We start from the raw sequence: 13,212 nt of genomic DNA on the forward strand, positions 1-13,212 counted from the left end.
CAACCCGACGGGCAGACCCCGCCCCGCTCGGAGGGCGTGCACCACACAGCACACACATTATCTAGGACGGAAAGAAAGAAAGAAAACAGACGCCGCCGCCGCCGCTGCCGATCCCTTGCTCTCGCGGCTTCTCCCGCCCTTCGGCGCAACTCTGCCCTCCTCGCGGCATATTTTGGCCCCTCGAGTTTATCGAGCTCTCCTCGCGCAAGGACGACTCTTCTGACGCCCACTGCGATCATTTGCCGCCAAGTCATATCGTTGCTCAGGTCCTCCACTCTCTTCGAACACTTGCATCTAGGACGGCACGCCATGAGAAGAGGCCCAATTTCAAACGGTGTACCTGTGTTAGTGCCAGGGCGCGCCCCAGTGTTGTGCGAGCGGCCCGCAATTCTTTTTTGAAAAAATCAACGATGGGGCTTGCGGCTCTTGGGCGAGGATGGAGGCGGAGGCGGTAGAGGACAGAGCCTCGAGCGCAGCGGACACGGCAGTGCCGAAGCCACTGCCAGATGTGGTCGACCGACTGCACGCCAAGGTCACCGAGATGTGCGAGGCCTACTTCACGTCGATCGGGCACCTCCAGTCGCAGGCGCCGCCGCTCCCAGCCGGGAGCGCGGCGGGCGCGGCAGCGGGGCCGGGCGCCGAGACGGTGGCCTCCTTTGCGTCCGACGTGACGCGGCTGCACCGCGAGTTTGATGGCCTCGTGGACGAGCTCGAGAGCCAGCAGTGCAGCGAATCCGAGCAACTCGCGGCGATCGAGACGCTCCAGTCAGAGCTCCGGAGAGCCGACGCGGAGCTCCGCACCGAGGCGGCCGCCCTCAAAGAGATTGGCTGGCGGCGCTCGGAGCCGTCCACGTGAGGAGCCGCCATGTTGTCATCGCCATATTTCCACCCAGACCGGATTCTAGCTGTTTATAGCAATTCTAATGGTGTGAACTGCGCGTCGTCGTCGTCGGCTTCAGCCACTCAGCACTCTGCACTCAGGACTCCGCCCCGGCTCCCCCGCCAGAACGGCCCTCTCGCGCCTCTTCCCCACCACAGCAGCACGAGCCACGACACTGCACGCGAGCAACGCCACCCCTGCTTCCCGCCTCTCGCCCCCTGGCGCCCTGGGATGTGTACAAACCTACATTGCTGTCTTACGGTCCGACCTGCGGGCATCGCCTACGCTCGGCACCGGGCACCGCCTCGGTATACAAAATCTGCCCGATGGGCGATGGTGCGAATCAAAGAGAGAAAGAAAGAAAACAGACATCCGAAGAGAGGGATGGGAGGACGGCACGCCGCCGCCACCACCACACAGGGATTTTAAGGAGAGGAGTGTGGTGCGCTAGCCGTCGCCCACCCTTGGGCGTCTGCCTTATCTCTCTTCGCAGTTTCTCACCAATTCTCGCTGCAACCTCCATGCCACCTCGCGGTCGTCCCACTCTCGTCGTTCTCCGCCTAAGGGCAAAAGGATTTCTTTAACCAGGACCTGGAAATTCTTTAACCACTCTGCGCCGCTCGATGCGCCGTAGCGTTGTGAGTGAAGAGTGTTCTAGCAGTAGTGCATGAGTCTCGTCGACTCGGGCGTCAAGCGGCAACGCCTGGATGCGTCCACCTGGCTGCTCTCCGGAGAGCAAACGGGTGCATACGAGGGTGGCGAGGAGGCGGACGGAGAGGACGGAGAGGACATAGAGGACGAGGTCGACGATGAAGACATGTGGGAGGACGCCGGCGGTGCGGATGGCGTCGCCCCTGCGCCGGACGCCGCCCACACATTGATGATGCCGACTGGGAACCTCACCTTGATGCTCGACGCCGAGGACCGGCCCGGTGGACCCGTGGGCGCACCTGCGGCGGCAGATCCCGGTCTGAAGACGATCCTCTCAGCGGAGGAGGAGCGGAGGCAGCGGCTGCTGCTCAAGGCGGCGAAGCAGGCGGAGCGTCAAGAGGGGCAGCGCCGGCGCGAGGTGCACGACAGGAGGCTGCGTCGGTATCGCCTCGTCGAGGCCGTACCTCGACCCTCCCGGAAGTCTCTTGCCTAGGCGTTTGAGGTGGTGCACCGAGTGGCGCTGCAGTGCTGGCTGGCGCACGGCGTGCAGCTCTCGCAGCAGGTGCCGTCGCAGCGCGGAGGCCGTCTGCAGCCGCGAGAGCGACGGTGCTCACTCGGCCCATCGCCGCGTCTCGCGCCTGCAGGCGTCGGAGCCGCTGTTGCACTCGCTCCTCCTCTCGCTCCTCCCGCCCGACCTCGCGCTTGCCTCGGCGCCGCGGCGGCTCGACCTCGCCGGCCTCCGCCGCATCCTCGCGTGGCTGCCCTCCTGCTTCGACGCCGCGACGCACGGCACGCGCCGCACCCCGCACTGCCCAGCAGCCGGAACCACGGGCGCGCCAGTCCCGACACGCCCGCGACACGCCCGCGACAAGCCCGCGACACGCGCCCGCGACACGCCCACGCCTGCAGGCGGCGACGGCGCCGCAGGGCCGGTGCGGCTCATCGAGCGGCGGTGGCTGCTCCTCTCGCTGCTGCACCTCGGCCGCGAGCCCGGCGCGCCAGACTGGGCGGCGGCGGCGGTCAGCGGCTGAGGCAGAGGGGCAGCTGTCCGCGATACGTCCACGACGCGTCCGCCAGCTTGTCCAAAAGGTGGGCGCCGTCGAGGCGGAGCTGAGCCGCGCGCCACGAGTCGCGGCGGGGGCGGCCGCGGGCGTTCGTTCCTCCTCCCGGGCGCGGCTCGGCGCTGCGTGAGCGGCTGGCGCGCGCGCCGTTTCCCACCCTCCCGCCTCCGCGCCCTCGCCCTCTCACCGCCGCCCAGCCCGCCGCCACCCTCGCCAGCGCCTCCCGGCCCGCCACCGCCGAGCCCGCCGCCGCCGTCGCCACCGCCACCGAGCCCTCGCCCTCTATCGCCACCAGCGGGTGCGCGCGTCTCGGAAGAGCGACCGCCTCACGAGGCTGCGCTTTGGCTTGGACAGGCGGAGCTGGCGCACGAGGCGCACGCAGCGGCGCTGCTGCGGCCCGCCGAGGCTGGCGGCGGCGGCACCGCCGGTGGGAGCGGCGGCGGGGAGGGGAGGGAGGCGGAGGGGGAAGCGGAGGCGCGAGGGGCGGGCTGAGCAGCAGCGTCTGCCTCTCGGCTGCACTTGGGGGGCTCCTCTCGGCTGTAGGAGCTCGCTCCGCAGCAGCGCGTGCGCGTGGTTGGCATCTCCTCCAAGCCGGAGCTGAACGGGTGCACCCGCCCTCACGCCCTCACGCCCTCGCGCCCTCGCGCCCTCGCGCCCTCCCCTCTCCCCCTTCCGTTCTCCGCCCTCCTGCTCGCTCCCCCGCCCCGCCGCCTCCCCCCCCTCACTCGCCTCACCACGCGTCCGCGTCCGGCGGCGGCAGGCGCGAGGCGACCGTCGTCCGTTTCGACTCCAAGCTCGGCAGGTGGAGGGTGCGCACGGACGCCGGAGCCAACCTCGCCCTCTTGCGCGGCAATTTGGAGCGTGTCGGAGGCAGCAGCAGCGGCGGCGGCGGCAGCAGCAGCAGCGGCGGTGGCAGCAGCAGCAGCAGCGGCGGCGGCGGCAGCAGCAGCAGCAGCGGGGGTGGCGGCAGCAGCAGCACGAGGACGGGCGGCGGCGGCGGCGGTGGCGAGAGCGACGTCGCGCGCGGCTCGCTGCAGGAGGCGCTGGCGACGCGCCGCGCGACAGCGACGCAACAGCTGCTAGTCGTTCTCGGCCTCCTCCGCAGCCGCGGGCTGACGGCGAGGCTGGTGGTCGCGCTGCAGCCGCCGCCGCGCAAGCCGCCGCCCAAGCCCAAGCCCAAGGCGGCCGGCGGCGGCGGGAAGGCCGCTTCGGGGGCGGTGAGGACGGCCAAGCCTCCGCACCAGGTTCCGTGCTGGGCCGAGGCGCGCCGCCGCCGCCCCGGGAGAGCAGATTTGGCGGGCTGCGCCTCTCAGCGCTTCTCAGCGCGGCGCCCCCCCCGCCCCCCTTTCCAGGTGTATCTCCCGCGCGAGGGTCGGTGGGTCGCCCTGGACCCCTTCTTCAAGCCGAGCGCCCCCGCCGTCGACACTCCCGAGGCCATCCTCTCCGCGCGCGTGTCTGGCCGCGCCCTCGCCGCGCGCGCGTACATCGTCGGCTTCGGTGCGCACCGCGGGGTGTGGGTGTGGGTGTGAGGGGTGGGCAGGCTGGGGCGAGAGGGTGGGTGGCCCCTCCGGTGGTCTCTCACCGCGGGCCTGACCACGGGCGCCGCCCCCCTCCCCGTAGGCGAGGACGAGTCCGCCGTCGACGTCACGGTGCGGTACGTGCCTGACTACGCCGCCTGCCGCGCCGTCCGCACGTCGCACGAGTGGTGGGAGGCGGCGCTCGCCCTCAGTCGGCGAGGCGGCGCCGGCGCAGAGGCGCGAGCCGGCGGCGGAGAGGAGGGGCGGGCAGAGGAGCGGGAGGCGCTGGCTCGCGGCGCAACGAGTCGAGACCCTGTCGACCTCACTGCAGACCTACCGCCCGACGCCGCCGCCCCCGCCGCGAGCCACGCGGGGCCGTCCACCTCGGCCGCCGCTGCAGCCGCCGCCGCCGAGGCGGCCGAGGTGCGGTCTCGGCTGAGGTCGCAGCCGATGCCGTCGTCGCTCGCCGCCTTCAAGAAGGATCCGCCTGCAGCGAGACGCTGGCCCGCTTCTCCCCCCCTCCTGCTCACGGCCCGCGCCCCCGGTGTGCAGGACGCGCACTACGTGCTCGAGCGCGACTTGGGCCGGTGCGAGGCGCTGCACCCGACCCCGATACTTGCTGAGTGCCACCGGACGGCGGAGTGCCCCGACTAGGTATGAGGTGCTGCACCCGTCCGACACGCCGTTCGTCGGCCTCTTCAAGGGGGAGAGGGTCTACCCGCGCGCCTCCGTCGTGCGGCTGATGACCGAGGAACGGCGGCCCCGAGAAGGTCAGGGGAAGGAGGCTTCCCGGCGCCGTAACCTTCGAGCCTCCCCACTGGTAGGAGCGATGGTTCCGGCAAGCGCGCTGCCTCCTGCCGGCGCAGGCGCCGCTCAAGCGCGTCCCAAAGGGCGGCGGCGGCGGGGGCGGCGGCGGCAGGGGCGGCGGCGGCAGGGGCGGCGGCGGCAGGGGCAGAGGAGGAGGCCCGCCTTGGGGCGCGGCTCGCGGGGGCAAGGCGCCGATTGCGGGCGGCGGGCGGCGGAGTGCGGACGGCGGCGGCAGAGGCGGAGGCGGAGGTGACGGAGGCGAGGAGTGCGACGGGGAGGATGAGCCGGCGGAGGGGGAGGGTGGGTGCGGGGCGGAGGGCGGTGGCGGCGAGGGGGCGCTCGATCTGTACGCAGAGTGGCAGACGTACGCCTACGAGCCTCCCGCGGCGATCGGCGGGGTGGTACCTCGGTCGGAGCGGGGGCACGTCGAGATGTGGTCCGAGAAGCACCTGCCGCTCGGCACAAAGTGGCTCAGGGCGCCGCACGTCGCGGCTGCCGCCAAGAAGCTGGGCGTCGATTGCGCGCCCGCGATGGTCGGCTTCGACTTTCGCGACGGCCGGTCGGTGCCGCGGTTCGACGGGGTGATCGTGTGCGAGGAGGCCGCGCCCCTGCTGGTCGAGGCGGCGGCGGGCATCGCCGAGGCCGAGGAGGACAAGCTGTCGCGCAAGCTGCGCCGCCGCGCTCTCGGCCAGTGGGCGACGCTCCTCAACGCGCTGCGGCTGCGCGCGCGGCTGGAGGCCCAGTACGGGCGCGGCGACGACTGAACACTTTGAAGGCCGAGACTGCGAGAGAGCTCCGGGGGGCGACCGCGCGGGGAGAGACAGGAGAGTATACGTAAAGTGGCCCTTGGTGACGCCGCGGGTAGAAAGCAGCTTGGGGAGGCGTGTGGCAGTCGTCCGCAGCGGGTGTGATCTCTTGCCAAAAACCTTGCTGTAAAACCTACTCCGCGAGCCCGACAACACAGCTCTGTACGCGACATGTGCTACTCCGGCCTCATCGCGGATGTGTCGTCGAGATTGTGGTATCTGGCGCCGTTCTCCTCGAGCGTCTGTCGGTGCTGCTCCGGCAGCGTCCCTCGCACCCGCAGCGCGTAGCACCCCGGGACGAACGTCGTGATGCCCTGCCAGCGCGCGACCCACGACTCGTCCGGCTTCATCATCGCCACCAGGCCGTCAAAGTTGGGCGACGTGACCTCGAAGACAATCTCCCGCTCGTTCGGTGACAGCAGAAACGGCACGTTCTCGCTCCCATCTCGCACCCACTGCAGGCGAGCGCACGGCGGTTGTGAGCGCAGGTGTGTATGTGTGGTGGCGCGTGCGCGAAGGGGCGCCCGCCTGCTCCTCCGTCTTTACGAGCCCGGTGACCATGCACGCGCGCAGCCGCCGGTCCCCGTGCGGCACGACCGCAGTCGTCTCGTCCGCCATCTCGTTGAAGCGAGGGAGAAAGAGCGGGCCCGGGTGGCCGGGCCTGCGAGCCGTCTTTTCACGTAAACGCACAACCCCGGGCCCCGAAATCGCACAGTGATGACAGTGACATGCAACACGGGGTCCCAGGGAAGGCGAGCAAAAACCTTATCGCGCGCGCTAGACGCCGACTCGGAGGCCGCACCGGTCGGGTGCGCAGCCGGAGAGAGAGGGAGGCGCTCAATCGCCGAACTCGGCGAGCGCCTCCAGCGTCTCCGCTTCGTACGCACCCTCCTCCCAGCAATTGAGCGCCTCCTCCACCCCCGCGCCCGCGCCCGCAGCGTCCGTGCCCGCGAGGATGGCAGCGACGCGCTCCTTCTGCCGAGCGTTCGCCTCCGCCTTCGCCTCCTGGGCGTCCGCCTCCATGACCCGCACCACCTGCTCCCTCCACACGGCGACCCGCCCGGCCAGCTGGAGGTAAGCGTCCGACGACAGCAGGAGCGCCCTCCCGGCCGCCCGCGAATCGGCGCGCGCGCGCCCCGACTTCTGCTGCGCGTTGCGCCTGGCCCTGCTCGACCGTTGCGGCCGCAGCTCCAGCACGACGTACGTGTGGCGTTGCGGGCCAGGCTCGCGGTACACCGGCACCCCGTCCTCGTCCGCGTATCCAGGCTCGCCGGGACGGGCCTCGCTCCAGGCTGTGACCAGCCCGGAGGCTTTCAGCTCCTCCCCGATCTCCTCGCCCTCAGCAACGAGCTCCGCCCGCCGTCGGGCCGCGCGCTTGGCCCGGAATGCCACCGCCTCCGCCGCCGCCGCCGCCTCCTCCTCACCAGGTTGCAACCCTAGTCTCGCACTGTGCTGTGAACAGAGCGGCAACCAGCAGCTCTCAGGACCCCCCGGTGCTGGGGTGCTGCCAGCAACCAACCAACTCGCCGGCGAGCGGAGCGAGCCGAAGAGCTGTGGGCCACGCCTGCCCGCCGGGACCGCGTGCAGGAAGCCGCATCGCCAGCGCCGTCGCAGCATCGAGCGGCGCGTCCTCCCCAACCAGCGGCGTGTATTGCACCATAGGTCGTCGGCTTTGCCGACGGGCGACGTGGACGGACACAGGCAGGGACGGGCGAAACACGTACCAGCGTTCACAGCACAGTGCGAGACTAAGGTTGCAACCTGGTAATGAGACGGCTCGCTGGGCCGGCACTTCTGAATCGAGTGAATATTCTCACGATCTTAACTGAGCCCCCGGGCTCAGTTAAGATCGTGAGAAACACACGTGAACGAAACGGATCAGGCTGGAATATTCTGGCGCTAAGCCCGGCCACCACGTGTGTCGGTGGTCGGTGGCTGCCGCCCGCCAACTTCCTCACCGGCGAACACAACCGACACATGCTGCGGCCCACCTCGGGCATGGTGGTCGTCCTGTCGCTCGTCCTCCTCTACGTCACGCAGCAGCACCAGCAGATCGCCGGAGCGGCATCGCGCGCGCAGGTCACCGCAGCACCCAAGCGAGCCGTGGTCGCCGGCCATCGTCACGCCAGCCGTCTTCACACGACTGCAGGCGCGCACGACTTCGCTCGAGCGAGAGGTCGAGCGGCTAGAGAGCGAGGCGCGGCACGCACATAACGAGGCGCGCCGCCTGCGCCAGCGCCATGACCTCGAGCAGCGCGCGTGCAGCGCCAGCGCAGCAGCCCTGGCTCCAGCGGCCGTGCGCGCGGCCGTTCGTGAGGCGCTGCGCGCGATGGCGGACGCGGGTGGCGCCGACGAGGAGGCTGGCGGAGCGGCAGGCCTCCTCGCCGACCAGGCCGAGCTGGTCCGGGCAGAGCTCGCCGAAGGTGCTGGCGGTAGGACGCGCGAATTCAACGCCGCCTCTCTCCCTCCACCCACCCACACAGATTTGGCACCCTCCTCGCTGGGAAGGCTAGGGCGGACCTCTTAGGCTGGCGCGCCTCCCCTGCTCCTCAGGCCTCGCCCTCGAGGATGCTGGCTGGTGCCGATGTCCGGCAGCCTTGCGCCAGCGACGCGGCAGAGCTGTGCCGCGTGTGGACGGCGTCTCTTCACACCGTGCGGCGTGAGCAGGCACTGCCCGACTGGGCGAGGCTGTGCCGCGCCATCCGGGCGCTCAGCCGCCAAGGCGGCGGCGGCGGCGGCGGCGGCGGCGGCGGCGGCGAGTGCGCGGAGGAGGCGGCGAGGCTCCGCTCCGCTGTCGTCGAGACGAAGCTCTCAGTGTCGGACTGCGAGGACAAGCTCGCGCTCGCGCTGCGGCGGCTCGAGGTTGTCTCCACGCCGCCGCCGCCGCCGCTCTCCGCGGGAGAGCTCGAGGGGCGGTGCGCGCCGCTCGTGTCCCGCGCGCAGGTGGGACGTCCGAGAGGCGAGAGAGAGGGCGTGGAGACGAGGGTGCGGAGGCGTTTACCTGGCCTGGCCCTGTGCGCAGGAGCTGCTCTCGTCGGCCATCGTGCCGTACGTCGACGGCTTGCGCCACAACCTCTCGCTCGCGCGCGCCCGCTGCGAGCCCGCGGCGGCCGCACCCGCCGCGGCCGCATCCGCCGAAGCGCCCGCGGCGAGTGGCAAACTCCTCGAAAGCCTCCGAGCTGCAGCCGCCGTTGCGGGAGCGCCAGAGGTGAGGACAGAGCAGGCCTCGCGGGGAGTAATGTCGGATGAGCAGGGTGTTATCAAGTGAGACCAAGTCGCGGTAAGATTCAGGAGGTCCCAGCGGACGCTTTTCCTCGAGAGGAACCTGTATTGTTTTCCAAAATTCTTTTCCTCAGAGGCTTAGCTCAAGAATTCTTTTCCTCAGCTCGCGCGCGCATCTACTGGCCATCGCACTAATGGCGGCGCGAATTCACGACTGGTGTGCCGTGTGCCGCGGCGACGCCGAGTCGCACGACGACCTGATCAAGTGCCGAGGCTGCAAGGCCAAGTACCACCTTAACTGCGCGGGCCTTCGGGCGTGGCCCGAGAATCTCAAGGAGTGGCGTTGCACCGGCTGCGAGGGCTCGCACAGTCGGTCGTCCTCGCACCAATCACGCATCACCGCTGTGCGCGCTGTCCACCGTTCGCTCCGCTCGCGTGCTGCGGGCTTCTTCGAGAAGTCTCGCACCGCGATCGCTCCCTTTGTGACGCCGGACGCTCTCGCCAAGCTCACGGCGGGCGGCGAGGCGGTGCTCGCCGCGCAGTCCAAGCCGATCGTGCTCGGCCCGCGCGAGCCCTTCATCCAGGCGACGCTCCGGCCCTACCAGGTCGACGGCGTCAACTGGCTGCTGCGCCAGTACTCGCTCGGCACGGGCGGCATCCTCGGCGACGAGATGGGGCTCGGCAAGACGATCCAGACGCTCGCCTTCCTCTCCGCGCTCAAGGCGGCGAAGCTGCCGGGCCCTCACCTCGTCATCACGCCGCTCGCCGTGCTGCAGAACTGGGCCAACGAGCTCAAGCGCTTCACGCCGCAGCTCTCCTTTGTCAAGGTGCACGGCTCCGCGAGCGAGCGGGAGCGGCTACTGTCGTCGCCGGCGGTGCTGCAGGCCGAGTACGACGTCTACCTGACGACGTACGACACGCTGCGCGCCGAGGAGGCCTTCTTCTCCGAGGCCTTCCTCTTCCACACCGTCACCATCGACGAGGGCCACCGCCTCAAGAACGAGGCATCCTCGCTCTGCGCCAGCCTCGCGCGGCTGCCCATCCCGTTCCGCCTCCTCCTCACCGGCACGCCCCTCCAAAACAACCTGCACGAGCTCTGGGCGCTCCTCGCATACGTCATCCCAAACACCCTCTCCTCCTCCGCGTTCGACGCCGCCGCCTCCGTCGGGCTCGACGACGGCAACCGCGACCGCTCCGCCGACACTTCCTGGACATGTCCGTGACAAGTCCATGACGTGTCCCACACAGGCAACCTCGACCGCTCCGCCGTCGCGCAGGCCCGCGCGCTCCTCGAGAGCATGATGGTGCGCCGCGCCGCGTCGGAGGCGGGGGGGGGGGGGGGGAGGGGCGGCAGAGAGAGAGACGCGTCCCGCGCGCCGTCCCTGCAGGTCCGGCGAGTCAAGTCCGAGGTCGAGACGTCGCTGCTCCCAAAGGTCGAGTTCGTGCTCAAGCCGCCGCTCACGCCGCTGCAGCGCTCGTGGTACCGCCAGCTACTCGGGTCGGTGACCCGCGGCGGCGGCGGCGGCAGCAGCAGTGCTGCTGACGGCGACGGCTTGCTCTCGCTCGCGCAGCTGCAGTCTCGGCTGATGCAGCTGCAGAAGGTCGTGAACCACCCCAAGGCCATCGCGCTCACCCTCGACCGCGACCGCGCCGCCGCCGCCGCCAAGCACGCCGCCGCTGCGGGCTCGTCCTTCATCAAGCTCCCGCCGACAGACAACTCGCACCTGTCGGCGGCGGCGCGGCAGGACGAGGCCGCGCTGCGAGGGCTGACTGGAGAGAGCCTCGTGGCCTCGTCCGGCAGAACTCTCCGCCCGTGGGCCTCCGACACGGTGGGGCACGTCCCAAGACGCCCGCGGCTCCGTCCCGTCATAGGCAAGCTCGCCATGCTCGACCGACTCCTCCGCCGGTGCAAGGCGGCGGGCAGCCGCGCGCTCATCTTCTCGCAGTACACGCTGTCGCTCGACGTCCTCGAGGAGTACGCGCGCTACCGGTGGGGCGACCTTGGCGCGGACCGCGACTGCACACCGGCGTCCGAACCGTGGCGCGTCCGTGACGCGTCCGCGACATGTCCCGCGTAGGCTCGGCCTACTTCCGGCTCGACGGCACCACCAACCGCATCGCGCGAGAGATGGACATGCGCTCCTTCAACGAGGACGGCTCGAGCGCCTTTCTGTACCTCATCTCGACGCGCGCCGGCGGGCAGGGGATCAACCTCGCCACCGCCGACGTGGTGGTTCTGTACGACACGTGCGAGACCTCGCCCCTCCTCGCGCAGCCACACGGCGGCTCCTCCGAACCTCCTCCGCGCTCTGGCAGGTGCTACAACCCGCAGGTGGACCTGCAGGCGCAGGACCGCGCGCACCGCATCGGCCAGACGAAGCAAGTCAAGATCTACCGGCTCATCTCCCCGTCGAGCTTCGAGGAGCGCGTGCTGCGCCGCGCGCGCCAGAAGCTGCTACTCGACGCGCTCGTCATCAAGAAGGAGGGCGAGGGCGGCGCCGGCGTGGCGCTCCTCGACGAGGGCGACGACTCGAGCGACTTGGGCAAGCTGTCGATGGCGGAGCTGTACAAGATGCTCTCGCACGGCGCCGAGGCGCCCTCTGCCACCCTCTCTCCCTCCTCGCCGCCCTCTCCTCCCCACTGCCTGCCTGCACTCAAGACAGCCGCCCTCACCGCCGCCCTCGCCGCCGCCCTCGCCGCCGCCCTCACCGCCGCCCTCACCGCCGCCCTCACCCCTTCCTCCCTCTCCGCGCAGGCCGTCTTTGACCCCACGGCGGAGGAGGCGCCTCCGCTCACCGCCGAGGAGTACGACGCGCTGCTCGACGCCGCCAAGCCCGCCAACGTCAAGGACGAGGTGGACAATGTCGACGAGGCCGGGGAGGAGGGGGCGGCATCGAGCGACGCGCCGCGGTGCCAAGACACCAAGGACACGGCAGAGGCGGCGGCGGCCGAGGCGGCGGCTGCCGAGGCGGCGGCTGAGGGGGCGAGGATTGCGGCGGAGCAGGCGGCGGCTGCCGAGGCGGCGGCTGCCGAGGCGGAGCGGCTGCGCCTCGAGGCGTCGGCGGCAAAGGTTTTGGCAGCGGAGTCAGAGGCCGTGGCGTCCGAGTGGCAGCCTGCAGCGGCGTCCCGCGACCACTCGGAGCTCGTGACCGAAATCAAGCAGCTGATGGTCGCGCGCGGGGTGGGCCAGGCGCAGCTCTACCGCCTGCTCGACATCAAGAAGGAGTCCTTCTCCGCGTGGCTGACGTGGCGAGAGCGGCCGTCTCTCCCCAAGGCCACCGTTGCGGGCATCGACGCAAAGGTCGCAGTCTACCTCGCCGATCCGGCAAACGCGCAGGCGCAGGCAGCCGCGGCCGTCAAGGCGCGCGCAGAACTGGCTTCCGCCAAGGCTGCGGCGTCGGCGACCGAGACGGTGGAGGCGCCCCGCGAGGGGCGGAAGCGCAAGGCAGCCGCGCCCGACCGCTTCTCGCCACCCGCGAAGCTGCACCAGCCAGGCAAGGCGCGCGTCGCGCTGCAGCACGACGACTTTTGCTTCGCTTGCGGCGACGGCGGCGAGCTCCTCGAGTGCACCGTCTGCCCACGCATGTACCACCTCGCGTGCGTGGGCCTGAGCGCGGTCCCGAAGGGGACGTGGCACTGCCCGTGGCACTCGTGCTGGGAGTGCGACCGCAAGTCGTCGCAAGTCGGAGGCCAGCTGTTCCACTGGTGCGGCGTCCCCAGCGCGCCATCCCCCACCCCTCCCCCTCTCGTTCTCACCCCTTCCCTCACCCGCCCCCTCCCGCTCCCAGCATGACCTGCCCACTCACGTACTGCTTCGACTGTTCGCCCGACGCCTACACCGCCGGGAACGCGGTGCCAAGACACCAGGGACACGGCAGAGGCGGCGGCGGCCGAGGCGGCGGCTGCCGAGGCGCCGGCTGAGGGGGCGAGGATTGCGGCGGAGCAGGCGGCGGCTGCCGAGGCGGCGGCTGCCGAGGCGGAGCGGCTGCGCCTGGAGGCGTCGGCGGCAAAGGTTTTGGCAGCGGAGTCAGAGGCCGTGGCGTCCGAGTGGCAGCATGCAGCGGCGTCCCGCGACCACTCGGAGCTCGTGACCGAAATCAAGCAGCTGATGGTCGCGCGCGGGGTGGGCCAGGCGCAGCTCTACCGCCTGCTCGACATCAAGAAGGAGTCCTTCTCCGCGTGGCTGACGTGGCGAGAGCGGCCGTCTCTCCCCAAGGCCACCGTTGCGGGCATCGACGCAAAGGTCGCAGTCTACCTCGCCGATCCGG

General features: G+C 70.7%; 4 protein-coding genes across 4 annotated transcripts in view; 3 read left to right on the plus strand and 1 right to left on the minus strand.

Annotated features, from left to right (window-relative positions):
- Positions 1-1,547: 1,547 nt before the first annotated feature.
- EMIHUDRAFT_221576 (hypothetical protein) lies at positions 1,548-5,680 on the plus strand (the record flags this gene model as incomplete). The annotated part of the gene is made up of 10 exons (XM_005756491.1): positions 1,548-1,949; positions 2,025-2,093; positions 2,176-2,370; positions 2,441-2,463; positions 3,716-3,836; positions 3,963-4,089; positions 4,213-4,424; positions 4,662-4,696; positions 4,764-4,879; positions 5,271-5,680. 10 exons carry the CDS (start codon positions 1,548-1,550, stop codon positions 5,678-5,680), a joined length of 1,710 nt encoding a protein of 569 aa, XP_005756548.1.
- Positions 5,681-5,898: 218 nt separating this feature from the next.
- EMIHUDRAFT_69246 (hypothetical protein) lies at positions 5,899-6,180 on the minus strand (the record flags this gene model as incomplete). The annotated part of the gene is made up of 1 exon (XM_005756492.1): positions 5,899-6,180. A coding segment is annotated over one exon (282 nt), but the record flags the coding sequence as incomplete, so codon positions are not given.
- Positions 6,181-7,699: 1,519 nt separating this feature from the next.
- EMIHUDRAFT_221578 (hypothetical protein) lies at positions 7,700-8,990 on the plus strand (the record flags this gene model as incomplete). The annotated part of the gene is made up of 6 exons (XM_005756493.1): positions 7,700-7,801; positions 7,872-8,145; positions 8,276-8,300; positions 8,503-8,665; positions 8,745-8,774; positions 8,946-8,990. The coding sequence occupies 6 exons, from the start codon at positions 7,700-7,702 to the stop codon at positions 8,988-8,990; spliced, it is 639 nt and encodes a 212-aa protein (XP_005756550.1).
- Positions 8,991-9,138: 148 nt separating this feature from the next.
- Positions 9,139-13,212, plus strand: part of EMIHUDRAFT_221579 (hypothetical protein) — a gene marked incomplete at both ends in the record, with an annotated part of 5,670 nt that continues 1,596 nt past the window's right edge. The window contains 8 exons of the mRNA XM_005756494.1: positions 9,139-10,107; positions 10,333-10,446; positions 10,522-10,993; positions 11,023-11,191; positions 11,261-11,447; positions 11,700-11,798; positions 12,000-12,626; positions 12,978-13,187. Of these exons, the coding sequence (XP_005756551.1) occupies positions 9,139-10,107; positions 10,333-10,446; positions 10,522-10,993; positions 11,023-11,191; positions 11,261-11,447; positions 11,700-11,798; positions 12,000-12,626; positions 12,978-13,187 (2,847 nt within the window). The remainder of the gene's footprint in view (positions 10,108-10,332; positions 10,447-10,521; positions 10,994-11,022; positions 11,192-11,260; positions 11,448-11,699; positions 11,799-11,999; positions 12,627-12,977; positions 13,188-13,212) is intronic.

This window comes from Emiliania huxleyi (genome assembly GCF_000372725.1).
Source record: "Emiliania huxleyi CCMP1516 unplaced genomic scaffold EMIHUscaffold_97, whole genome shotgun sequence".
NCBI lineage: Eukaryota > Haptophyta > Isochrysidales > Noelaerhabdaceae > Emiliania > Emiliania huxleyi.